This window comes from Nomascus leucogenys, chromosome 10 (assembly GCF_006542625.1).
Source record: "Nomascus leucogenys isolate Asia chromosome 10, Asia_NLE_v1, whole genome shotgun sequence".
In the NCBI taxonomy this organism is placed as follows: domain Eukaryota; kingdom Metazoa; phylum Chordata; class Mammalia; order Primates; family Hylobatidae; genus Nomascus; species Nomascus leucogenys.
This window is the reverse complement of record NC_044390.1, coordinates 16,086,372-16,114,355: the sequence shown is the minus strand read 5'-3', so window position 1 is coordinate 16,114,355 and position 27,984 is coordinate 16,086,372. Positions and strand designations below refer to the sequence as shown.

Sequence of the window (27,984 nt, the reverse complement as noted above, 5' to 3'; positions counted from 1 at the left end):
CGCTCCACGGAAACCCTCCGAGAATTCTGGGGGCCGTGGGGCCGCCCAGCTCAGTCCGGAGCTCCGGAACTCGGGGAAGAGCGCCCGGGAGCTGGGTCTGGGTTCCGCACTCCGTCCGCCCCGGCGGCAAAGAGTGAGATACGGACGCCCCGGGACGAGGGGCTCAGGACCCGGCTGCGGACACCTGCCTCCATCTCCCGCCAGGTGCGGGTTCGGCCGGGACCTGGCCCCTGCAGCCCGCGGGACAGGCTCCAGGGAGGGACCCCCCCCACCTCCAACCCGTCCTTACCGTGGCTGAGGCCATCGGGGGAGTGGTCAGCCCCAGGCTCCTGTGGGTGGGGGAACCCGGAGAGGGGAGGGGAGGGGATGGGGAAGGAGAGGGGACCGTGCGGCTCCCGGAACCGTCTACCCAGAGCGGCAGCGCCTCCCGGTCACTACAACAACGGCGGCCCAGTCAAACCCCGCGCTCCAGGCATGGCCAGCCGAGCCCCGAGACACCGCCAGCCCTGTAAAGAGCGGACGGGAGGGATGGGCCGGGTCAGCTGTGGCCACACACCAAGCCATGTTAACTAACACTCGCGTTCTCCCTGGTTTGATGTCAGGAAGTGGGGTAGTAACCAGGACGGGAGTAAGAGCGATGAATGGAAGGGCGTTGTTAGCCTGTGATCGATGCAATCAGAGTTCTATTACGTTTTAAAGAGATAGCACCCGTGACGTTTAAGGTGATCCCCTACCGCTTATTTTGTTGACGTAAAGCTTTGACATGAAGAGGGGCAGCTTGCTAGTTATTAATATACTAAAAGGAACTAAATCCCTTGAGGGCAGATTTGAATTTATTTAACCACTGTTTTCCACACAGTGCCCTGCGGGATATTGATATAGATGCTGGATGTGCGTGATGAATGAATGAGTGAATGAATGAATAAATGTTGTGCATGCGCTTAATGATTTTCTGCGGTATGTTTCCATTCTCATCTGCTCATTTGCGTATACCTTAGAGCACTAAACTTACACAGCTGGATACTTAAAGTCTTTAGGAAGACTTGGAAACATGGTTTTGTTTGTTTGTTGTGAGACCACGTTTCTACAGCAGGCTTTGTTACACATTAGTATCATTTGTGCTTCAGCCAAACAATGAAGTTGGTAGAATTACAAAATGTTTTCAATGTTTCCAAGTTATAAACTTGATTCCTAGATATTGGTCTTAGAGGCCACACAGAGACAGTTCTTCTAATTCCAGGTCCATATCCTTTTTTTTTTTTTTTTTAACCCTGCCTCAAAGCGTGATGTTCTGAGCTGAAAATTACATATAGTGTAAAGATCCTTAGCAACATCAAAAGTCATGATAGAACACAGCTGGTAAGATATGTGTTTTATGCAAATGAAAGGTATGCTACACACCTTAATTACAGATCCCCTAGTTGTCTAGTGATTAAGTTTAATTTTATTGAATATGGTATTTAACAACTAAACAGGTAGGCTTTAGATTACAGTATTAGTTAATTTAAGTATACATTTGTTAAATATCTGTTGTATGTTTGGCCTTGAGGGACACAATGATGACTAAGATATTTCCCCTACCTTCAAGAACTCAGCAATCTAGGGTTGATGAGTCTCATGTTTTAGCATTTGTAATGTTGATTTGGGGGCTCCATTTCCAGAGATGCTGAATCAACATATGCAAGGGGGGATCCAGGGCCCTTCTGATGTAACAAGCTCCATAGATGATTACTATGGGAGTCTCAGCTGTCTATGTTGAGAAACACTGCATTAGTCTAGGAGATGATATGTTAAGAGTGTTGATACCAGCAACTTGTCAGCAAACTGTTGCAGGACTCTTAGTTTTGCTACATATTCCCAGTTTAGGCTTGATTTATTTTAAAAGCCTGCCATGTTTAAAAATAATGCTGGATACTGGTGGGAATGTAAAATGATGTAGCTCTGTGGAAAAGTTTGTCAGTTCCTAAAAAGTTAAACATACAATTACCTTATAATCTAGCAATTTCACTGCTAGGTATATCCCATAAGTATTGAAAGCAGAGACTCTAACAGATGCCAATGTTCAAAGCAAGCATTATTTACAATAGCCAAAAAGTGGATACAACCCTAGTATCCAACAGATGAATGGATAAACAAAATGTGTGTGATATATACATATAAGGAAATATTATCCTGCCATAAAAAGAAATGAAATTGTGATACAAGCTACAACATGGATGAACCTTGAAAACATTTTGCTAAGTGAATAAGCCAAACACAAAGGAGCATATATTGTATGATTCCACTCATATAAGGTACCTAGAATAGGTGAATTCATAAGGACAGAAAGTAGAATAGAGGTTACTAGGGCTGGGGGTAAGGGAGACTGGGGAGTTACTGTTTAATGGGTGCAGAGTTTCTGTTTGGGATGATGAAGTTCTGGAAATAGTGGTGATGTTTGCACAACATTGTGAATGTACTTAATGCCAGTGAATTGTATATCTAAAAAATGGGTAAAATGGTAAATTTCATTACAGGTATTTCACCCCAAGAATAAAATAATAATGCCAGAAGCTGAAGAGTAATCAGGACCTCAGGATTACTCACAGGTATGTTATGTCTAATATTGGGCACAGGAGAAGCAGAAAAAGGAAGAAGTTGGAGATTTAGAAACTAGCTCAAAAGAAGAAAAAATATAGATTTTTATTTAAGTGTTTTAGTAAAAGTTTAGTTTTTACTTTTTTTCTCAGTTATCAAGAAACACATGTTTTAAATTTAAAAGATGGGAGGGAAACTACCTATTAGTCCTATCACCTAAAGTTGATCTTAAAAAATTTGTCACCTATTGATGTGGTTTGGATTTGTGTCCCCACCCAAATCTCACGCAGAATTGTAATCCCCAGTGTTGGAGGAGAGGGCTGGTGGGAGGTGATTGGATCTTGGGGGTGGATTTCCCCCTTGCTGTTCTGAGTGAGTTATCATGAGATCTGGTTGTTTAAAAGTGTGTAGCACTTCCGCCTTTGCTCTCTTCCTCCTGCTCCATCCAGGAAGTAGGATGTGCCTGCTTCCCCTTTGCCTTCCACCATGATTGTAAGTTTCCTGTGGCCTCCCCAGCCATACTTCCTGTACAGCCTACAGAACCATGAGCCAATTAAACCTGTTTTCTTTGTAAATTATCCAGTCTCAGGTAGTTCTTTATAGCAATGTGAGAACGGACTAGTATACCTACCTATGTTTTCACTACACGCTAGGACTTTGCTAAGTACCTTACAAATTTTGACATTTAGTGATCATAACGATCTTATTAGACATGTGCTATTATTACCATTTCCATTTTATAGGTGAGTAAATTGATATGCAAAGACACTAAGTTACTTGCCCAAGGCACACTGCTAGCTAGGAAGTGGCAGAGTTGAGATTTTTAGACACTCGCAGTCTGCCTCCAGAATCCACTCTCTCTTTTTTTTTTTTTTTTTTTGCACTCTGTCGCCCAGACTGGAGTGCAGTGGTGCAATCTCGGCTCACTGCAAGCTCCACCTCCCGGGTTCACGCTATTCCCCTGCCTCAGCCTCCCGAGTAGCTGGGACTACAGGCGCCTGCAACCACGCCCGCCTAATATTTTTTGTGTTTTTTTTAGTAGAGACGGGTTTTCACTGTGTTAGCCAGGATGGTCTCAATCTCCTGACCTCGTGATCTGCCTGCCTCGGCCTCCCAAAGTGCTGGGATTACAGGTGTGAGCCACCGCACCTGGCCCAGAATCCACTCTCTTAATCACTGTCATGACTTTTGTGTGATTGCAAGTGTTATGTAAATGTATAAAACATTGCATTCTTGCCAAGGTTTTAATAATAATAAGTTTTACAAAATGAAAGTAATATCTCCTTTATTTTCATTCCACTGTCCTCACTTATTACTCTAAACTGCCTTTTCCGTTGTTCTTTTCCATGGTTGATTTTGTTCTTTTCGGCTTTTCTTCACCTTTGCAAATAGCAAAAGCCCAGAGGTAGACATTTGGAAATGTGGTCAAAGTTGGGGAAGTTTTTTCTAACCTCAAGCCTAATTTCACTTGCTACAATGATTATTTAGACCTCTCTGGATTGCAACTTAATCATTTATGTAGGTAGAAGCCACAAGCAGGATCAGTATTTAAAAACCTACAAGGTTTTACTGGAGGCCGGGTACTAGGTAGGACAAACTGACCTCTAATTAGCCCTTCTTTTCCAGTTCCCCCTAAAACAGAAATTGAATTTATTTACTTGAGCATTACAAAGAGTTGTTTTTATTTTGGCACTGGTTCTTCCTTGGCCTTCAAATTTGGAAATTCAGCATAGCACAAAAGTGCCATCTACTGTTCACCTTACTATATAGCACTTGGAGTGAACATTGAGCCTGTTTACAGGCAATGGAACTCCCTTACTGATACACTTCCTCCAAAGTATAGGAGAGCACATGGAAAAGTACACGATGGGTTTGAATCAATAATGAATTACATTTTTGAAAACTGCATGATTCATTTAAGTTAACATTCAGTCTTCAAGTCCTATCAACTACCTCCTCACCATATATATATATATATATATATGATGGGCTGCCCAGGCTGGCCTTGAACTCCTGAGTTCAAGTGATCCACCTGCAGCAGCCTCCCAGGTAGCTGGGATTACAGGCATGCTCCTCATCATATATTTTGTCTTCCTATCTTTCTGTCTAATGGCTCCTGTCACTCCACAGACCCTGCCTTCTGCCTCCTAGAATATTTTAGTAACCACCAACTTGCTTTTTGACTTCAAAACTTCTCCCCTCCACCTGTCCACCCTGCATTTACCAACAAATAACATATGATTCACCAGGGTAGCTTGCTAAAAGTAAAGATTTTTAGGCCTCACCCCAGAGGTTTTGATTTAGAAGGTCTAGTGTGAATACTAGAAATCTGTTTTCAAAAAAGCTTTCTAGGTGATTATAATACACATAAACATTTGGGAACCACGGGCATATCATGCCATAGATCTTCTTTAAAATGCACTTTAAGTTCACTTTTAAATGCCTCAAACCAAGTCCTATTTTATATCTAACCACTCATCTCCCCTGGGCCAATCCTTAAGCCATTGCAGTTAACCACACACACACACCCTTTGGAGCCTTTGCTAGAGCTGTTTCTGTACTCATGAATGCCTGTGCTACTCTCTTGCTCCAACTTCTACACAAAGAAACATACCTCAGAACTTGGGAAAATATGTTCATGTAAAATCATCTTTCTCTGAACCTATTCCTCCTTATAAAAATAAAACTTATTATTTTTCCTTTGGGTCCTGATGGTATGCAACTTAGAGTTCTTTTTAGCACTATTTTATGTTGCTGCCTTTATATCTACATCATGTTTATGTGTCTGTCAGCACTTACTGTAGTGAAAGGTCAGTAAAGATAAGAACTGTGTTCTACTCATTTTAATATCACTCTACAGGCACCACAATCCCTGACACATAGTAGGAGCACAATAAAGATTTTCTGCATTGATTGAAAGCTGACAGTGTGGCTGGCCAGCTCTATATTTACTGAAAAAGTCTACAAAATAAATAGAAAACATGATCATTGTCCTCCAATAGTTTAAAGTATCTTGTAATTTTATTGATACACTCTATTTGTACATTATGGGGTACATGTGAAATTTTGTTGCATGCATAGCATGTATAATGATCAAGTCAGGGCATTTAGGGTATCCGTCACCTAAGGATTTATCATTTCTATATGTCAGGTACATTTCAAATTGTCTTCTCTAGCCATTTTGGTACAGTGCATTATTGTTGTCTGTAGTCACCTGATTCTGCTATCAAATATTAGAACTTATTTCTTCTATCTAACTGTATGATTGTACCTGTTAACCAACCTCTCTTCATTTCCCCCCTCCCACCCACACATCCTTCCCATTCTCTGGGAGAAAGAGAATCTATCATTCCACTCTCTATCTCCATGCGATCAACTTTTTTAGCTCTCATATATTAATGAGAATGTGTAATATTTATCTTCCTGTGCATGGCTTATTTCACTTAACATAGTGTTCTCCAGTTTTATTCATGTTCCTGCAAATGACATGATTTCATTCTTTTTCATGGTTGAATAGTATTCCATTGTATATATATATATATATATATATATATATATATATATATCACATTTTCTTTATCCATTCATCCATTGATAGGGATGCTTAGGTCAAACAGCTTAAAATCTAATTAGGGAAACAGGACTCACCACATGAAACAATCAATGAAAGTTATGTGAAGCAGTAGGTCAATCATAACCATGGGAATGTTACAAAATATCTGTATAATAACCATAGTATTGTATTTCAATAGTGTCAAATGTACTTAAGACATTTGATTGGTCTTTGGAAATGTTTTTGTGTCAGGAAAGACTTATAGGGGAACAAGGACTTCAATTGTGATTTTTTAAAGTGGTAGAATTAGTGGATTAATGGTTGCCAGAGACTAGGGGGAGGAAAGAATGGGGAGGGATTACTAATGAAAAAATGGAATCTTTTTAGGGTGATGAAAATGTTCTGGAATTAGTGGTGATAGGTTTACAACTTCAAAGTACTAAAGACTGCTGATTTTTACACTTAAATCCACTAGATCAATGGTTCTCAAACCTTAGCGGGCATCAGAATCACCCAAAGGACTTGATATAATGCAGATTCCACTCCAGAGTTTCTGTTTCAGTCTGTCTGGAATGGGGCACAATAATTTACATTTATAATAAATACAGGTTCCTAGGTATGATGCTTATGCTGCCAATGAACCATCCTGTAACAATTAGCAGAGTAAACAAAAAGGTAGCAAGGAGAGAGACAGAAAGTAGAATGGGCCGGGCGCGGTGGCTCACACCTGTAATCCCAGCACTTTGGGAGGCCGAGATGGGTGAATCACCTGAGGTCAGGAGTTCGAGACCAGCCTGGCCAACATGACGAAACCCCATCTATACTAAAAATACAAACATTAGCTGGGCGCAGTGGTGGGCACCTGTAATCCCAGCTACTAGGGAGGCTGAGGCAGGAGAATCGCTTCAACCCGGGAAGCAGAGGTTGCAGTGAGTGGAGATCACACCATTGCACTCCTGCCTGGGTGACAGAGCAAGACTCCATCTCAAAAAAAGAAAAAAAAAACAAAGGAAAGTAGAATGGTGTTTGCCATTTGCCGGGGGCTGTGGGGAGAGAACATGGGGAATTATTGTTTAATGGGTGTGTGGAGTTTCAGTTTGTGAAACTGAAAAAGTTCTGGAGATGGATTGCGGTGATGGTTACAAAACAATGTGAATATATGTAATATAATTGAACTATATACACTTATAAATGGTTACATGGTAAATGTTATGTGTATGTTACTGCAATGAAGAACATAGGGGTAAAGTGTTGAAAGAATGCACATTAGTAAAGGCATCACAGTCATGGGATGAACTTCAGTACAATGGAAGCCTGGTTCCTTACAGGACCGTACTGGTACGTGGCCCAGGGATTGGGGATCCCTGTCCTAGACCACTCTGTTTGCTGTGGCTCTGCCTTCCAGTCATTTTCCATCCCATTATTGTGTTTTACTTTCTTCATAGCCCTTGCTAGTTCTTTTGCCATGAATGCTCTTCCCCCAAATGGAAGGCACTGCAAGAATTGATAGATTCTGGCATTATTTGAGTAGCACCAGTAGAAACATAAAGAGATATTTGTTTAGGTGTGGCATAATTAAAATGAACAGGGGAAGGGGGGTAGAAAAAAAAAACAAACACTTAGATGCTGTCCTTGGTCCTGAACCAACATCCCGAGAATCTGGTAACTTCTCTTCTAGGGCTTAGACTTTCATTTTTACCCTTTTACCAAAAAAAATAAAAATAAAAAATAAAAAAAAAAAAGAAATGTAGCTTTTAGTGTCTCCAAAGAAAGACAAAACATGGTAATAATTTACAATAGGTCTTGGCTAAGATGTCACTCCTCAAAGAGGCTTCCTAGAGTCCCCAACCTTTATGGCAACAGGGACCAATTTCATGGAAGACGGTTTTTCCATAGACAGGGGAATGAAGGGGAGGGATGGTTTCAGGATAAAAGTGTTCCAGCTCAGATCATCAGGCATTAGATTCTCATAAGGAACGCACAACCTAGATCCCTGCATGTGCATTTCACAATACAGTTCACTCTCCTGTGAGAATGTAACACCTCTGCTGATCTGACAGGAGGCAGAGCTCAGGCCATAATGCTGGCTTTCTCTCCTGCTGCTCACCTCCTGCTGTTCAGCCTGGTTCCTAACAGGCCATGGACCGGTACTGGCTACATGGCCCAGGGGTTGGGGATCTCTGTCCTAGACCACTCTATTTGCTGTGGCTCTGCCTTCCAGTCATTTTCTATCCCATTACTGTGTTATACTTTTTTCACAGCCCTAGATAGTTCCTCTGCCATGAATGCTCTTCTCCCAAATCTTTTCAAGACTCACTTCTTTCATTTCACTTAGTTCTTACCACATTTTCAAAATAAGCACTTCCTTTCATTCTCTATAACATTACACTTTTATTTTTCTTCAAACACATATTCCTCCCAGCTAAAAAAGGACAAATGATTTTGATAGACATTTCACCAAAGAGGTATATAAATAGCCAGTAAGCACATGAAAAGATGCCCAACATCATTAGGCAATAGGGGAAATATAAATCAACATCACAAAACCTACTTCACACCCACTGTGATAGCTATAATCAAATAGTCTGATAATAGTAAGTGTTGGTGAGGATGTAAAGGAATGGAAACCCTCATAAATTGCTGGTGGGAATGTAAAATTGTACAGCTGCTTTACACAGGAATGGAATTGCTGAGCCCTGTGGTAATTCTTTTGACTTCTTGAATTTGAGAGTTCCTTCAAAAGTTAAACATAGGGTTACCCTATCAGCCAGCAATTCCATCTAGGTAGGTACCCTTGATAATTGAATACATATGTCCACACAGAAACGCAGACACAAACGTTCATAGCAGCATTACTCACGATAGCCAAAAGTGGAAACAATCCAAATGTCTATCAACTGATTAATGGGTAAATAAAATGTGCTGCATGCATACACATTTATATGCCTGGCAAATAAAAGGAATGAAGTACTGATTCATGCTACAGTGTGGATGAAACTTGAAAACACTGTGCTAAGTAAAGAAGCCAGACACAATGTATGATTCCATCCATATAAAATGTTCAGAATAGCCAAATCCATAGAGACAGAATATGGATTGTGTGCCAGGGACTGGTTTCTTCTTGGGGTGATGAAATATTCTGGAATTAGATAGTGGTGACAGTTCTGCAACTTGATAAATGTACTAATAAACCACTGATTTTTATACTTAAAAATAATAAGTTTTTTTTTAAAAAAAGCAAGCATAAACAACCACTTATCTCTCCCTGAAATATACATTCTCTATGAGTAATCCCCATGAGAATGAGGGCAAAACCCTCAGAGGGAGTATGTCAGAATCACTTGTGGGACCATCACCAGGATATAAACTCCATGAGGGCAGAGACATTTTCTTTTTAATCCACCATATATCAGAACAATGACTGGCACATAGTAGGTACCTAATAAAATTTTGTGACTTAATGAGGGAATAAAAGAGGAAGAGATGATATCTGTGTGAAACAATTAGAGGATTTTTTAAAATCTTAAAAGTCTTCACTGTGTATTACAATAGAATTGTGATTTTAGTAGAAGGAAACTAGATTCTTTTAAAGATTGGTTCTTCTATCTAAAAAGAAAATCCCAAATCTCAACAGTGTCTAACATAATAAAAGAATATATTTTAAACTTGGCCACCCTGGGGTTTCTTCTCAATTATAAAAATTACTGTGGTTTACTTCATTTAGTGATTTTTTTTTTTATTGAGACAGAGTCTTGCCGTGTTGCCCAGGCTGGAGTGCAGTGGTGTGATCTCGGTTCACTGCAACTTCCACCTCCCGGGTTCAAGCTGTTCTCTGCCTCAGCCTCCTGAGTAGCTGGGACTACAGGTGCACACCCAGCTAATTTTTGTATTTTTTAGTAGAGACGGGGTTTCACCATGTTCGCCAGGATGGTCTCCATCTCTTGACCTCATGATCCGCCCACCTCGGCCTCCCAAAGTGTTGGGATTACAGGTGTGAGCCACCGTGCCTGGCCCTCCATTTAGTGATCTTATACAGGGCCATTTTCATTGTATTTACATTATTGAAAAAACAGCTTTTATTCTATAACCTTGTAAACTTGCTCACTAATTGGTGGCCCACTGACTGAGATGAGTCCACTGACTCATCTGTTTGGTCATTAATGTGTTCAAACATTCTTTAAAATTTAAACTCCTATAGGTGAGTCAAATACTCAATTTGACTCAGTACACTTCCTTCTGTTATTTTTGTACACGGTCTGATTCACAGGCATAAATGATCTCCCTGGCCCTTTGTATCAGTCATGAAGGTCTAAGTTATGCTGCTGAAACAACCCCCAAATCTCAGTGGCTTAAAATGAGGAAGTTTTTTATTTTCTGCTCGCATTATGTTGCCATCAGAAGTCAACTAAGGGCTCAACTCTCAGGTCCTTGTTATCCTCACTTCAGGACATAGGCTGTCAGCGAAGCCACTGTCAGAAACATTACTGGCAGCTGGAAAAGAGAGCAGATGATGCCCACGATGGCTTTCTAAGATTTCCTTGACCAAGGAAAGTCACATATCTGGTAGACAAATATAATTCTCCCCCATGAAGAAAGTTGTGGAAAGTTATACAGTCTAACACCTGGAGGAATTTGGATTGAATATTGAATGCAGTTCAATATCAAGACCTTTCCTCCATGAAAGTTAAGAAATGTTTGTCAGTTTTTCAAGCATTTGTATTCCCCAACACACGTGAAGGTTAATGCACTCAGAGCTTTGATTCTCAGTTGAGGCCACACACCCCTGGATGAGGCGAGTGATGGATCATAATCTTTATTTTGTTTTGGGGATAGAGATTGAAGGCAGAAAACATAGGCTTGAGTTTTATTTTTTATTTATTTTTATTTTTAAACTATTTTAGAAATGGAGTCTTCCTATGTTGGCCAGGCTGGAGTGCAGTGTCTATCCACAGGTGCTCTCATACCACATTGTAGCCTTGAACTTCTGGGTTCAAGTGATCCCCCCACTTCGGCCTCTGGTGTAGCTGGGACTACAGACACAAACCACCATGCCCGGCTTGAGATTTTATTTTATTTTTAAATAAAGGCCCCACAGGTGATTCTGGCATACTGCTCCAAGATGTTGTGTCCTCATTCCCACAAGGATTACTGATTTAGAGGCTCACAGCTTTCTGAGAATGCACAGATTCAGACAAATAACTAAAAATCAGAATGAAAACATTACAACCCAGATGTCAATGATCAGTAAAGGATTCAGCTATGCTGTTAGTGAAAAAGTTAAATACTAGCACATTTTCAAGTTAAGATGAATAAGTAATTGGGAAAAGAGAGGAGACTGGAAATTTCCATTAATTTCCATAAAATAAGTGGCATTCATTTTAGAAGTTAGCACCGCAAAGGTAATGTAGATATTATTACCATCTCCTGCCTGACAGATAGTGTTTATTACAAGTTAGAGCTATATCCCTCCATCTCCTGACCTTCCTAAGGTTTAGGTAAACACTCTTATCAAAAGAGGGAGAAGGAACACAGGTCAGAGGGCAGCATCGTGGTGTCTTTGCTTCTCCAGCCTCACAGACCTAGTCTGAGTCTTATGGAGAGAAAGGACTCCGGAAGCAGCAGAAGTAGCTGGTTTTTAAATTGAGTCTGGTGAGACAGTTGGGCACAGGCTGCTATGCTTGTGTAACCTGGAGGCAAAGTAGGAAACAGATTGGCAGAGGAGTCATCCTTCTTCTAGGTCTGCATAGACCAGAGCATGGTGTGAACACAGTGAGGACCACAAAGACTTTGCCTTGCTGGATTGTGGTGAATTACCCAATTCAACAGAGTAATTTAAGTGAATGATTCTCAGCCAGGGACAAGTTTTCCCACATGGGACATCTAGCAATGTCTAGAGACACTTACGGTTATCACAATTAAGAGTGTAGGTGCCACTGGCATTTGGTGGATAGAGATCAGGGATGCTGCTAAACATCCTACGATGCACAGAACAGCCTCCAAAACAAAGAACCAACCCCAAACGTCAATAATACCGATATGAGAAACCCATATTTAAATGAAAGCACTTAGTACTGTGCCTGGCATTTGCTAAATGCTTAATAAATGTTGATTCACCATGGGTTGATCTCCTGGTGTCCATAAGGTTTTAAATAATTGTCAATACCCTAAAATTAACCATATGTAGTATACCAAGATTTCTCCATTACAAGATGTACTTTTTAAAAATCACTTTTTAAATTTCTTGAATTGGTGTGAGATGTAATAATTGATATATTTTCCCCTAAGAAGCTGTTATCAAATCTCAAATCATGGTGCATGTCAGTTGATGGCATCTTAAAGTCCTGAAAAAGGGCCAGGAGCTGTGGCTCGTATCTGGAATCCCAGCACTTTGGGAAGCTGAGGCAGGCAGATCACTTGAGGCCAGGAATTCAAGACCAGGCTGGCCAACACGGCAAAAACCCATCTCTACTAAAAATACAAAAAATTAATCAGGTGTGGTGGCGTGCACCTGTAGTCCCAGCTATTCGGGAGGCTGAGGCATGAGAATCAGTTGAACCCAGGAGGTGGAGGTTGCAGTGAGCCAAGATGGCGAGATGGTGCCACTGCACTCCAGCTTAGTTGACAGATGAGATTCTGTCTAAAAACAAACAAATAAAAAACAAAAAACAAAAACAAAAACAAAAGCCTCCTGAAAAAGCTACGCTTCTAGGCTTCTATTACCTGTATTAGTAGAGGCATTTTCAAAATACTACCTGGGAATGTGACAAAGTAACCTATTCGTATATTAGCTGACTTATTATCACCAGTTACATAATCATTAATTGACTGTTCTGCTGCTGACTAATACTACTGTCAAATTCTGCACATATTAATCTTTCTCTGTGATGAATATTCAGAACAAAAGAAAATAAAAAACATTAACTTTGGTAGAAATCCTAGACAGCAAGTGTTTCTCCTTCCTTTTAGAGATGAGAAACCAAAGGTTCATGAAGGCTTATTAACTGGCTCAACTCTATTCAGCTAGTCAGCAATAAAGCCACACCTACAAGTCAAGGGTCCAGAATTCCATCTCAGGTCTGCTCCTCAGATAATTGCAAATGTGTACTCTTTATTCCAGTTGCGCTCAGCAAGAGGTTGTTACTCTTTATTCATCTGTGTGACTAGTGATATTTTCTATGGAATATGATTTTGTTCTTCAGGCTATGTTTATATAATCATTCCATCAATGTTATCGAACATCTTACTATGGGCCAGGTAGTGTGTTAGGTATTGTACTTATAAAGATAAGTAAAAATGACTACAAGGGTAAAAAGCTCACTTCCCTTCTAGGCCCAAGTGGATAACAAAACTGGTTGAGTTAGGGTTGCCAGATACAGTATAGGTGCCCTAACTGAATTGCATGAATTGCACTGGACCTACTTTATTTATAAAAATAAAATTGTTGTTTATCTGATCTTCACATTTAAACAGGCTTCTTGCATTCATATTTGCTAAATGCAGCAACTCTAACTAGCTGGGAACTGGGGAGAGCTGGAAAGTACATGCTTTATCTAAAGGGAGCAGCTACTACCTCCCCTCCCCACCCCCTCTCAGGAATCATTGCCACAAGGCATGCAACCCCAGTGAACTCACTGAAATTATCATGATATGCTGGAAATCCAGAACTCTAGTTAAAAATCTCCCTAATTTTAAAAGTTGTAAACTGATTTGAAAAAATTTTAAAGACTATGTGGGCCAAAGGAAAAAAAAAGAAAATAATGTCTGTGGATTTTGATGGTGTTTAAGCAACCTCCAAAATAAGACTTCTCTTTCTCACCCGAATGTGGAACCAGTTAAGCCACACAGGTTTCAGGCAGATTAAGGTCAAAATGTCAGCTTCAATACTGATGATGTAACCATAAAGGATTTGGCTTAAGTGTACAACCAAATAGGCTTGCTAGAAAGCTCCCGAATTGAACTAACCATCCTCCCCACAAATCCAGCCCTTCACCCCAGCAAGGCAGAACTAACCCTCCAGTCAAGAGAGTAAACTAGAATATTCCCCTCCTTGCAGATAACACGGGTATGAAGAGAGGGGAGAGCAGCAAAGGCTGAGCTGCATGTGCCTGGTCCCTTCCAGACTTTCCAGATAACTCTGCCCCACAGGAGGACAAAGAAAGCCAAAAGAGAGAAGCCAGGATTGTTAGTCCTGGAAAATCCCTCCATATAGAAACATGAGCCAGAGAATAAATCACTTGCCTCTCTAACCAGTTGGATTTGGTCCATGAGTTCCTAGTTTTGTTCACCTGACTCAGTCCCTGACTTTTAAAGTCAAGTGCATCAACATGCTGCCAGTACTTTGATGAACATCTATACAGGATCCATCTCTACAGCAGTGAATTCCACCTGGGGTAAAGTATGCATGTAGGTTAGGATGCTAAGCGGGATCTGTCTGCTTTTTCTGTCTGTTTCTGCTAAGGCCGCCACACATCAGATGGTCAGTACTCTTTGTTCTATGGGAAGGGCTAGAATACCTAAACAGGACTTTCAAGGTAGGAGCAACAAACCAGTTTTGTGTCTCTCAGCAAACATCCATCTCAAAGGTGAGTTTGGAAATAATGGAGAGTGTGTCCGTGTGTTTGTGTCTCAGGCCTACTTCCCACGCCTATGGGGGAAGGGTGGGACTTATCTCTCTCTTCCCTCAAGCCTGCTAAGAGGAGATTATACTATATTTGAGATAAATACCTCAAGCACAGTGACAGCCATGCAGCTCATGCCTGTGAAATCAAAAGGCAAGAGGCTGCGGCTGGCTAGCTGCTCTGAGGGCAGAGAGAAAAGACCAGACTGCTCTTGGAACAGACTGTTCTCCCACTGACGATGGGGACAAAGATGCATGAATGTATCTCCAGGACTGGATGTGAGCTGCATGGGAGAAAAAGAGTGCAGCCCTGCAGCCTGGGAAAACCCAAAAGGATGCCATAAACCCAACAGGAAGATGGGTTGTCAGGGCCCCAGGAGCTGAGAAAGGAATAAAAATGACATAGAGATAAAAGTACATTGTCCACATCATAGAGAACACAGCTGAATGTGCCCAGTGAGGTCCTCAGAGAACCCACAGAAGTGCCCATGAGAACAGTTCTCTCTGGGACTCAAACCCAGGGAGAGGTGCTTTTAAACATGCAAAGAGAGGGAGCCATCATCATATTACATTGTAGTGTCCACATGAATAAGACCCTAACTTACCTCATATCTCTCCTCCTTCGTCTGCTTTAATCCAGGAGGAGCCAGAGACCTCTTAGTAAGTGAAGAAGAAGGGGAAATAGGTAAAAAGCCACTATTCCCCATGTTAGATGACGAAATAGGAACATTCTCCTCCTCTACCCAACACCCACTGTAGCTTTTAGTGGCTGGAGTCAGGAGAGAAGAGAAGCTTTCATGTTAAATGAATTTCAGAGGTTTGACTATGACATAGAAATGGATATTTTAATTACTGAAATAAAACTATTTTGTAACTAGAGGTGACTAGAAGACATTTTATCCTCAGCAGAAGAATAGATAAGGATAGGACCTTCCCTCCCCCTTGGACCCCACCAAGGTTTCATCCAGAGGCAGAGGAAGAAGTAACCCTTTATGTGAGTTTGAATGAGCAGAAGAAGAAAAGGATGAAGTTGTCTTCTAATTGCACTCTATGAATGTTGCTTTTTTGTTAACATAAATGTCACATATATTTTTAGCTGGTGTGACAAAAAAAACATCTCAAGCAGGCTTGCATAACAGCTTTGGACACAGTCTGATCAAGGCCCCGGTTCTGTTTGCTAGTGATCCTCCTGACTCTGCCCTCTCTCCATGCTAGTTTCTTCCTCAGATTGACATTCCTCTTGGTCACCAGATGCCTACGATCAGCGGGTGCAACTCTCTGCTCCCTGCTCACTTCTGAAGGGGAGAGCGTGGATACCAACCACAGAACAAAGCCCTGCAGTCTCCCACTGAGTAGAACACCCTCAAAGAAGTGTTGGCCATTTCCCTGTTGCCAGGGAAATATCATGTACCCGTTGGATGAGGCCTGTATTAATCCAGTCAATGGAACATAGTTAAACTATCCCAGACCCTCCATAGACTCTAGAGAAAAGGTGAATCCAACCCAAATGTAAGATTGCTACTCAACAGGACAGAAATGGCATGGATGTCAGTGAGGTGGGAAAAAATAATGTGTGCCAAAGGAGATCAGGAAGGACTGAATAGAAGACATGGTCTTTGAATTGAAGCCTTTAATGAGGAAAGGGGATTGATATTGTATCAGGGCCAGGGTGGAGAGTGGGCTGTGAAGAGGATAGGGAAAATGTAAGGACACTGCGGATATAAGAATTAATGGGAGAATCATGGGCCACAAAGCAGCAGGATTATATTACAGAGATAGTAAGTAGTGTTTATTGGAGCACAGGGTACTGGGGAGGTGGAGGAAAGATGAGACCGTTAAGGAATTTAGACACAGCATGTAGTAGCTGGCAGGAAACAGATGACACTCTCAAACAGGGTAGTTGAGGAGAGCTAATAAAGGGACCATTTACCAAGGTGTAGTTAGGATTAAGAGAAAGCAAACTGGGATGGTGCTGTGCTATGGGCTAGCGACAGCAGGAAGTCATTTCTGTCCCTAGGTTTGAAGAGGGAAGCAGGGGAGCCAACACCAAGGAACCAGAGATCTTAGAGTCTGCAAGTCTGTATGATAGAAGCCATGGCCTTTAGTAGAGGGATCATGCCTACTCTTAGCAGCCTGGTTGGGAGGGGCCTGGGGAAATAATACCCCAACCTGTCTCCTCTTCTTCAATATTGATGACTTCCATTGGTTAATATCAAACTGGAAGTTGGAGAGAAAGGGAGTCTATCTATACAAGTCAGGACCCTGGAGCCCAGAAGAGAGTAAAAAGGAGGTAAAAAGCATATTGGAGGGACAAACAGAAAACACCCAGCACAGAAGGAGGAACAAACATTTGGAGGAACAAACAGAAAATATCAGAAAACATTTTAATCCTGGGTCCTGGGACGTCATGGAAGGTTTTGAAGTTAGGAGCACCGCCATCCTCTAGGGGGAGTTCAAGGATTTCTCTCCACTCATCCCCAAGGAGCTGCATCAAAAGATCAGGGCGAAACAGACTTCAAGGAAAGAGCCCTTGGCTAGAGGAAGAAGCCTGGAGAAGTAAAGGGATTGCTCCTGGAATTGGAAATATACCCTTTGCACTTCGATTTACTGCATTTGGATTGATTTGCAAGAATAACCATTAAAATAATCAAAGCTAAAAGTAAGTATGTACTGTGTGCCAAGTTCTTGATTCATTTAGCACAACTCTTCGGAGGTAAGCACAATTGAAATTCTCACCTTCTAGATTAAGAGGCTGATAGAACCTGGATTTGAGCCCATTGACAATGGACCACTCTCTGCTCTGTTTCATTCTCATGCTGCTGGTTTAGTCAGCTGAGTCAAAGGTTGCCTTTGCTTAGAAGGCCTGACAAAACCAGAGCAGGGTCCATGGAAAAGGAGACATGAAAAGGGACATATTTCCTGGTAAGATTTGTGTTCATTTAACAATTTTAAGCACATGTTTAATAACCAGGCACTCACTGCTTGGCAAGCTCTGAGCCAGGTGCAGGATATCCGAGGGAACTAGGAGAGAGGCACTAAGTGCAGTAGTAAGAGCCTGAATGAGTGCATTTGAGTCTTGGGTCTGCTACATGTGTGACCTAGGAAAAGTCACTTAAATCATTTAACTGTCTGTTTCCTCATCTTTAACATATAGATCATTAAAAAATACACAGCACTTGGAATAATAAACGGGCAGATTGTTAATGTTAAAGGTGTGAGCTGCTATTATTACAACACAATATCAGCCCTTGAATCTCTTACACTAGATGGAAAGATGGAGATGAGTAGGATCTAATTATTGGCCAAGTGCAAAGGAGCTAAAAAGGCCACCCACACTGCTACTTACTTCAGCAATACCCAAGGAAACAAGGGCAAAAAACATCTCGAGAGGCTCTTTTTGGTCTAGCCCTGCCTTTGAGTTTGGGGCCAAAGCTCTAATTCAGGAGTGTTAGCAAGGTTCTTGTCTGGCATTCTAGCTCTGATCAGTTGATACCGGCTGCCTGAACCATGTGTTAAGAGAGATCTCAGACTGCATGTAGAGAAAGGCTGCCTTGAGAGATAAGTGATGTCTGCCATTGATTGAGGGTGGAGAGGAGGAGCCAAGTGGTTCTAGAACAGTGTCCTTTTGCCTAGAATGTCCCTACAGCAGGAGTAGCTGGGCAAGACTCAGAAGTCCTGATTATAATCACAGATTAAGGTGACCAACTATCCCAGCTTGCCTAGGACTGTTCCAGTTTTAGAACTGAAATTCCTGCAACCCAGAAAACCTCTCAATCTTGGGCACATCCCAATCAGCTTTGCAGGCTTTTTCTGACAATACCAAAAATAAAAAAACAAACAGACAGAAAAACAAACTATGAGCTCTGATTAGAAGAGATTACTCTTTTTGTCTTGGCCAATTTCAGCCTGTGAAAATGCATCTTATTCTGGCCTGTATGTGCCAGCCATATGCCCTCAAATGTTCCCCCACTTCACAATAGCTGACCTCCATACCTCTCTCCTTTCTCAGCTATTTTTCCTGCTGTATCCACTGAAGCCTTAGTAGGAAACAGATGGCACCATCAAAGGGTTTAGCTGAAGAGAATTTCATGCAGGGATTATTTACAGAGGTGTGGGCAGGGTTAATGGAACCAACAAGAGCTGGGGAGACAGTCAGGGATTAGCTCTTACCACAGGAGGTCTGCAGGGACAAAGGGAGGGGATGCTGTTACTAGCCTGGTAAGAGCTGAAACTGTGCAGGAGAGGTCACTGGGCCTGGGAGCTGGAGCCTCTGTCTCAACTGTGGTGAGGCAGGGAGGAAAGAGGAGGAGGGCATAAAAATCCCTGGCCTGGCTCTCCTCCTGCCCTCTGGCCTCTTGCCAGTGGTTTCTTGCCAGAGTGCAAGGAAAAGCAAATGAAACAACAGGTCTAGTAGAGGTCAGCCTCCCAGGCCACAGAGCATGACAGGAAAAGGCAGAGAACAGATCTAAGAATAACCATCCCAGGCCACCCTATTGTCACTCAGCTTCCATTCTAACACTTTACTTAGCCAAAGAAACTCAGGTCCTCAACACAGGGAAAACATAGTCTCATCAGCTATTGTATCACTGAGTGATGATGTATTTCAGTCATATTACTTCCTGGACCCTAAACTGTAACTTTAGTCACCACCAGGATGCAAGGCAGCAAAGAAAGGTAAAAAAATAAATAACTATCATACTACAGCTCCACATCTAAGCAGTTCTAATCTAATAATCCTGACTTCCTCCCCCCAGCACTCATTCCATAATTCTTTACCCTCACCTAGCATCTTGACAGTTAAGGTGTCTTACCTGATGGGGTGAGCCAAACCTTCCTTGCCACAGGATCCGGGTGGTTCCGTCTTTGTTGAGTTGCTGCCGTTTCTCATTGACCATTACTACTGGACATGGGAGTGCAATGAATCCCATAGGCTCCAGATACAGTGTTGTTCCCATGTGATAGCAAAAATCCCAATTTCTCCTTGATAATCAAAATTAATCATACCAGTCCATAAAAACACCCAATCCTCTGCCTTTGATGAGTGTCATGAACAACCTGAAATGTTGAAGGGGCATTCTCAGTGTTTCCTAGTAGAAATATATCTCCCCCTTGGGCACAAGAACCTCACTCCCTTTAGATGCAACGTTTTAGGGACAAGAAGACAGTATTATTGAAGTGGGCTATTACTCATCCTGAGTTCCCAGAGCCATGTATTCAACACCATGTATCAACCACTGATCTGACCACTTATAGGATAGCACCCCAACCTCACAAGATGTTGTCTCCCAGCAGGCTCCATAAATGAGCCTTCAATAGGACATTTCATCATTCCATCAATCTAGCTGCTTCCAGGTAAGAACAATGAATTCTACGATGTGAGCCTAATACCACAGCTGTTTCACTGTAAAGGAGTTCCTTGATCAGTGACAATGCTGTGTGTGACACCATGGGGATGAATAAGGCAGCCTATCAACCACATATGGTAGTGCTGGCAGAAGCAACATGCACAGGAAAGGGAAGATACTCTCCAGTATATGTAATTATTCCCATGAAGACAAATTCCTGCCCCTTCCATAATGAAGTGGTCCGATATTATTAACCTGGATGGCTGATACTTCCAAGAAATAGTGCCAAATAAGCGTTCAGTGTTGCCTTCTGTTTTAGAAATCTGGGCACTCAGCGGTGACAGTGGCAGATCAGCTGTGGTGGGAGGAAGCCCATGTTTATTTATTTCATTGCCTCTGTTCCTATTCCCATGGCCACTTTGTACATGAGACATTTACCCAAGCACAAACATGGCCAGTGTCTTAGTATGCTCAACTGCTTTGACAAAACACCATAAACTGGGTTGTTTATAAACAGCAGAAATTTATGTCTCACAATTCTGGAGGCTGGGAAGTTCAAGATCAAGGTTCTAGGAGACTCTGTGTCTGGTAAGAGCCTGTTTCCTGGTTCACAGAGGGCCACCTTCTGTGTCTTCATATGGTGGAAAGGGCTATGTAGCTCTCTAGGATTTCTTTTATAAGGGCACTAATCCCATTCATAAGGGCACTGCCCTGGGGACCTAACCTCCCAGTGGCCTCACTTCCTAATACCATTCACATTGGTGATTAGGTTTCCACATATGAGTTTTGAAGGGACACAAATATTTAGACCATAGCAGCCAGGGAAGGAGGCTCACTACAACCAAGGGAGAGGTCATCTTGGCCACCACCTCATTTAGCTTTCTGTGAGGTAGATGTCCTCTGGGGGAACATTTATATGCTACTCAAATAGCCTCAAAGACTAGCCATTTTTAGAGGTCTGTTATATAACTTCCCTTTAGGTGATCTTGGCACCAACCTTCCAGGTCCCTGATAATTTGACCAACCCATTAGCCCCTGCCTGTGTATTTCAGGAAACCTCAGCTTATCCCTTCTTTCATGTCAGTGGCCAACCAGATGTACTTCCTGAAGTTCTGTCCATGGGGAGATTTTCCTATGGCTTGCAGAGCCACCCCAGACAGATAATTCTTAAACCAGACCAGGCCACTGTCACCCTCTTTTCTCATCAAAGGGTCATAGGGAATACCCGGGGAGACCAGAGGTATGGTTTGAAGGAAAGGCGGGAAGCAGTAAGAAGTCTGACTCATCTGCTTATGCAGAGAAGAGAAGTGCTGAGAATAGATCTGAGGGTGTGAGGGGATAAAGAATAACAGCTCACCCACGTCTGTGCAGTTCTTTACCCTGAAGTTTAAGTGAAATGATTCTTCATCAAGCTTCTTCTCACTTGGTTTAAGAAAATCCTTAGGCCGGGCGTGGTGGCTCACGCTTGTAATCCCAGCACTTTGGGAGGCCGAGGCGGGCGGATCACGAGGTCAGGAGATCAAGACCATGGTGAAACCCCGTCTCTACTAAAAAATACAAAAAATTAGCCGGGCGTGGTGGTGGGCGCCTGTAGTCCCAGCTAGTCGGAGAGGCTGAGGCAGGAGAATGGCGTGAACCCGGGAGGCGGAGCTTGCAGTGAGCCGAGATTGCGCCACTGCACTCCAGCCTGGGCGACAGAGCGAGACTCCGTCTCAAAAAAAAAAAAAGAAAAAGAAAATCCTTAGAGATATAACAGCATGAATATTACAAACCGATAAGGCAACAAAGCAATAGCTTAGCCCTTGACATATATTTCTGATAAGTAATGTATTTCATGGTCTTTCTTAAATGTACATGAGGTAGAAGTAGATATATCCAATATGTAAACTTAATTGATTTTTGCCAGAAAGTCTATCTTGAAGTGTGAGCTTCTGATAAATTCCTTCTATTTGTGCTTTTTTAAAACAAGTTCCATTTTTATGTTGTCTTTGTCAGTGATGGGGGAAATCAGATCAATTTTTTAAAGTCAGTTTTTTATATAAGCATTACTGAAACTATTGAAATCTGAATATGGTGTTTTTAAAATAAACTGTGTTAAACTAATTTGTAATATCAGAAGTCAGGAAGGGAAGCATGAGGGGGCATCTAGGGGCTGGTAATGTTGTGTTTCCTCCTCTGGGTATTGGTTACCTGAGTGAATTTTTTTTTGTGAAATTGCAACAAGCTGTGCACTTATGAAAGTTGTACTTTTCTATACATGTATTCTTCTTCAATAAAAAGAAAAAAAATGAAAGGTGTTGCATATAATGATGACCTTTTGGCAAAAATTTCCATGAAATAGAAACTAGATGAAAAAATTTTATGAAATGCTGCATAATTAGTGGATTCTTCTGGCTAAACAGCCCATCAAAAACACTTATTAAAGACCTAGACTTATTAAAGACCTAAGAATGAAATGACTTGCATTAGATATAGCTGATAGGCCAGTAGGAAGGACAACATATCACAGATTAATCAATTCATTCACAAAACGAAAACACTGAACACTAACTGTGTGTCAGACACTAGTCTCCATGCTTGAGATTCCATGAGTAAGTAAAGCATTCCATGTCCTTGTGGAACTGATGCCTAGTGAGGGGAGACAGCCAGCCAATTAACAATAAACAATGAGTAAATTACATGATATGTTAGATTGATAAGGGATGCTTAAGAAAAAGAGCAGAGTGAGTAAGCATTGTGGGGAAGTTTGCAGTTTTGAATAGGCTGTTCAGATCGGCATCACTAAGAAGGTGGTATTTATGCAAAGGTATAAAGGAGAAGACATTGGCCATATGTGTAGCTGGGGAAGAGAATCCAGGCAGAGGGAATAGTGAGGCAGGAGAGAACCTACAAGTTCAAGAAAAAAAGGCCAGTGTGATTAAGACTCAAAGTGAGAAAAAAGAAAAGTGAGGCCCAGGAATCAATGTGGGGAAGGAGAATTCCAGGCTGCTGCAAGATTTCCATTTTCACTTTCAATGAAATGGGGCACCACTGCAGGAATTGGGCCAGAGAGTGGCATAAGCTGACAAATTTTGAAAGTATCTTGCAACTGTTTTGAGTAGAGGCTGCAGAGGAGAAATAATCCAGGTGAAAAATGATGGTAGCTTGGACTAGACTGATAGCAGTGGACATGTAAATAATGGTCAGAATTTGAGTATATTTTGAACATTGACCCAACAGGATTTGTTGAAGGACTGGATACGAGATTTGAGGAAAGAGAAAAAGTCATATTTGATTTTGAGGTTTTGATCCTGAACAAGGATGAAGCTGTCATTGACTCAGCTTCAGATCAGGGGGACTGTGGGCAGAGGAGGATTGGAGAGGAAGATTAGAAATTCAGTGTTGGGTACGTTAGATTTGAAATGTGTATCAGACAGTCTAATAGAGAGGACAAGTAGGGAGTTAAGTAGAAAAGTTTAGAGTTTAGGATGAATGTATGAATACAAATGTAAATTTCACATTAATAGCCATAGAGATTATATTTATAAGACTAGATAATATAACACAGAAGAGAGTATATAATAGAGACAAGAACCAAAGACTAAGGCCTGGAGCACTCCAAGAGAAGCACCCAATAATATAGAAAGAAAGAACAGCCAGTTCCATCCCAGAGTATTTCAAGTCTGCAATAGGACTAGTTGACTTAACACCACTTGCCACTGTAATAATTACTTCCCAGGAAAATAAGTCCAAGGATATTTTTCCAGTTTCTATGCCAAGCCGTGATAATGATTAATTGCACAGTAACTTGCACATGGTAAGAGCTTCCTAATTATTACAAATTGTTGAATGAATTATTTCAGGGCTCTGGGAATAAGCCAAAATCTCCTGAGACTTGAGCCTTTATTAGAGAGACCTGATACATGAGACACATTTAGGGTCTTTCCCTTTTGGGCCCTCCAGGAATATTGAGGACCAGATATATCAAGGTGATCCAACCTGAAACTGAACTGGAAGCCAGCAGGCTGCTCCATGCAAATCATCTGTGTTTCCTTCCTAATCAATTCTATCTGTTTTTTTTTTTCCTTGAACATCTATCCTTCTGCCTCAGAGCCTTTGGACTTGCTGTTTTCTTAGTCTGGATCATCTCCCCTTTGAATAGTTCATTGTCTCTCTTTACCAAAGTTTCAGTTTAAATTCACCTCTTCAGAGAAGCCTACGACTACTGTTGATCACTAGTGATCATTGTTTGGCCTCAGCCTACACTAGTCTCTTCCACTTATCTTTCTCTTTATACCACTTACTACTGCCTGCCATGGTATTATATTTATTTGGTTGGTTGGTTATCCTCTGATTCTCCCACTAAAAGGCAGTCTCCCTGAGACAGGGATTTATTTTGTTCTTCTTCCATCCGCAATATATAGATCTAGAACAAAGCCTTGCCACTAGCAGGAAACTTGATAAATGTTGGTTTATGAATGAATCCACTCTCTCAGATCTGGTCCGGATACCACTTAGTTAAAAATTATATGGATTTCCCACCATGTAGAAGGATTATTATTCAGCATAAGTAAAAGTGAAGAACATGTGATCCCAAACCCACAAAAGCCTGCAATCTGGTTGCTCTAGGTTAGACTGTTAGGCTGATAGCAGTTTACTTCCCATAATTCTATTTCCTGCCAGGCTCCCGAGAGGAGAGACAGTGCTTTGGGTGAAGAACAACCCTCATTTTAGCAGAGGTTCCATGGTGTTTTCCATGAGAGTCATCTCTGGGAAAACAATGTAAGCTTCAAAGTAAATTTAGTTTCTCATCTGGGATGAATAACTCGTAATTTTGTCTTATTAATTGTACCCGGAAATCCTTTTCTTACCCCTAGCCCTTGCAGATTGGAGGCAATGGTGTTTCTGACTACACCAGGAACAGGATGGGAGCTTATTTTGAAGACACTTGTAGGAAAGGCTTTGGAGAAAAACTAGCTTATCGGGAGACTCCTAATTCAGGATCTTATATCCTTGATTAAACTCTGACTTTTACAATTTCCCAAAGTACACACACACACACACACACGCACACACACACACACACACGCACACCAGAATTAACTGATTCAGAGTGAAACCAGCTAACACAGTGGCGCATTGTGTAGAGGTTGATCTCTATTGTGACCTAACTCCATAGACTACATGGAAATATAAGAACCAAAACTAGGTATTTGTGTGACCAAAAGGTAAGGAAATTAAGACTACCTAAGGCTATAAAAGGAAAAAAAATAAGAAGGTAAGCAATAAGAGACGCTTTCAGAGTCTCACAGCTCAGGCCTCTGTTAGGAGGTAAAAGTTTTATTTCTGTCTCAAGCGTAGGCTTAGGCAAACCCAAGTCTTGCTCTTTGTGGTGGGCTTATGAGCAGGGTGAGTGGAAAAAGGGAAATTCCTGGCAAGCTCTGGCTTGGAGATGGTACAAAAAAACCTCAGTAAGTATAGTGTATTTCCTTCTTTCCTGAATCCATACTAACTTGCCCAGTAAAACTTTCTTTAGTCCTTTACTGATTCCAAGACTTATTTTAATTTTTGCCTTTCAATTCTTATTTCCTTTCCCACAGATGGTACTGGGTAAAACAGAAGCCTGTAAAAGTAAAGCTTAAAAGACATTCTTTCCTTTTTTTGGCTTTAAAATGTTTCACATGACTACATGATAGTCCCACCTCATCCACCCACACTTACATTTTTCCTCTTCCTAACATTAATAGGTCTAAACATGCAGTTAGGCAGGAAATTTCGAATAAGAAACTTTATTATTTTCTTGCCTCTTAGATGAATTTTCAAAAAATATTGGAGGGGTTCTGATTCCAGGTACAATGGAGTAAGTGTACTCACACCACCCTGTTCCTCCCACTGAATGTGGATAAGAAACCTGGGCAGAATAAGTGGAGCATCTGAGGACTCTGAAAAGTAAATAATAGCAGGCAGATTGGAGATGAAGACCAAAATGGTGAGTGTGTCATTTTTTCCCCTCCAGTTTCCTTTGAAATGAACATAAGACTGCCTGAAACCCAACATAGATACTAAGACACAGAGAGAGCTCAGGAGGGATCTTCCAATTATGGCTCATAGAGTGGGAAAGGAATGCCTAGCACTAGGAGATAAAAATTATTTTAATTTTTTCCCCTTTTCTCCAGTCTTTTATTTATGTTAGCCCCTACTAATTACTGCAATGGTAGCAATAACAGGAGCACATGGGAGTCAAAACTGAGAAAGAGGAACATGCTTCTCCAGTTGGAGGAGCTGTGGCCCAGAGAGGGTGAGGCAAACTCCTGTGGCTTTTTCTACCTCTGTGTCCCCTCATCACTTGATCTGAGATGTGGGGACAGTTTCAGAAAGTGCACAACAGAGTAAGGCTACCAGAAGCCCAGATTACTGACCAGAGAACAATGTGAGAGCCCCAGGACACAAAGGGGTACTAGGGAGATCACAGAAAGAAAGGGGTTCAGGATTATAGCCGTTAAAATTGTTTATGAGCTCTTGGGCTCACCCTTGATTTGGAAAGGCACAAATTTGATGCTATCCAACATAGGCATAAGGAACTGAACCAAAAGACTGTCCACTGCCCAGATCTTTGGCTTGAGACTGGGGAAGCACATACATGAGACAGATTTGAGCAGGACTACAAAGTCTTTAAAAAACAGACTGGCATTGGAATCTTAACCCACAAATGGCTGGTCAGAACTTATGAGCTGAACCCATTGTGTCAATTACCTGCTAAAACAAAAATATAAACTTTCTTTGTAGGAGTTAAACAAGACCCCATATCTTATAACATATCATTCAAAATGTCTAGAATACAATCCACAAGTGTGCAGCATGCAAAGAACCAGGAAGATCATGACTCACTTAGGAACTAGCTGACGAAGACTTGCTAGCAGAGCTATTGTAAAAATGCTCCACCAAGTAAGGAAATAAACTCTTATATAGGTAGAATAATAGAATGCCTCAGCAAAGAAATAGAAGATTTAAAGAAGAACTGTCTGAAATGTTAGAACTGAAAAATATAACTTAAAGAAACTCACTGGATAGGCTCAGTAGCAGAAAAAAATTAACAAAGAAAAAAGTGTACTTGGAGATAGATCAATAGAAATTATTGAATTTGAATAACAGAGAGAGGCTGAGTGCGGTGGCTCATGCCTGTAATCCCAGCACTTTTGGAGGCTGAGGTGGGTGGATTATGAGGTCAGGAGTTCGAGACCAGCCTGGCCAACATAGTGAAACCCCATCTCTACTAAAAATACAAAAATTAGCCAGGCATGGTGGCACACGCTTGTAATCCTAGCTACTCAGGAGGCTGAGGCAGGAGAATTGCTTGAACTTCGGAGGCAGAAGTTGCAGTGAGCCAAGATCACACCATTGCACTCCAGTTCTGGGCAACAGAGCAAGACTCCATCTTGGAAAACAAAAACAAAAACAAAAAAAACCACTCTCATATAAAGAAAAACTAGGATAATTCACTGATAGCAGTTGTATCTTAAAAGAACTAAAAGGGGTTCTTCAGACAGAAGTGAAATGATCCTGGAAGGAAACTTGTGATGCAGAAGGAAGAGCAACAGACATGGCAAGTATATTGGAAAATAGGTTATTCTTCTTTTATGAATATTTTAACATATGCTGGATGGTTGAAAAATTATAACATTGCCTGGTAGAGTTTTCAATGTATATAAATATAATAAATAAGACAACTACAACACAAAGCAGGGAGGGAAAATAAATCTGCATGGTGGTAAGGTTTCTATAGTCCAGGTAGTAAAATATGGATTCTAAGTAAATTTTGAAAAGTTAAGTATATGCATTGAAACTATAAGACTTAACTAAAGCAGTGCATAGAGGAAATTTACAGTTTCAAGTCAATCATCTAAATTTTCAAT

General features: G+C 41.3%; 1 protein-coding gene and 1 long non-coding RNA gene across 8 annotated transcripts in view; one reads left to right on the top strand and one right to left on the bottom strand.

Annotated features, from left to right (window-relative positions):
* POC1B (POC1 centriolar protein B) overlaps nucleotides 1-454 on the bottom strand; it is a 103,990-nt gene extending 103,536 nt beyond the window's left edge. For all 7 annotated transcript variants that reach the window (XR_004031930.1, XM_004089153.3, XM_030819879.1 and 4 more), the window contains exon 1: nucleotides 290-454. Coding sequence is in view for 6 of the 7 variants with exons in the window: in XM_004089153.3 (XP_004089201.1) it covers nucleotides 290-304 (15 nt within the window). In the remaining variant the exon portion in view is untranslated. The remainder of the gene's footprint in view (nucleotides 1-289) is intronic.
* LOC115836920 lies at nucleotides 15-26,192 on the top strand. Its single transcript, XR_004031931.1, has 4 exons — nucleotides 15-204; nucleotides 2,517-2,588; nucleotides 17,230-17,406; nucleotides 25,922-26,192. It is a non-coding gene; the product is annotated as an uncharacterized LOC115836920 (long non-coding RNA).
* Nucleotides 26,193-27,984: the final 1,792 nt, after the last annotated feature.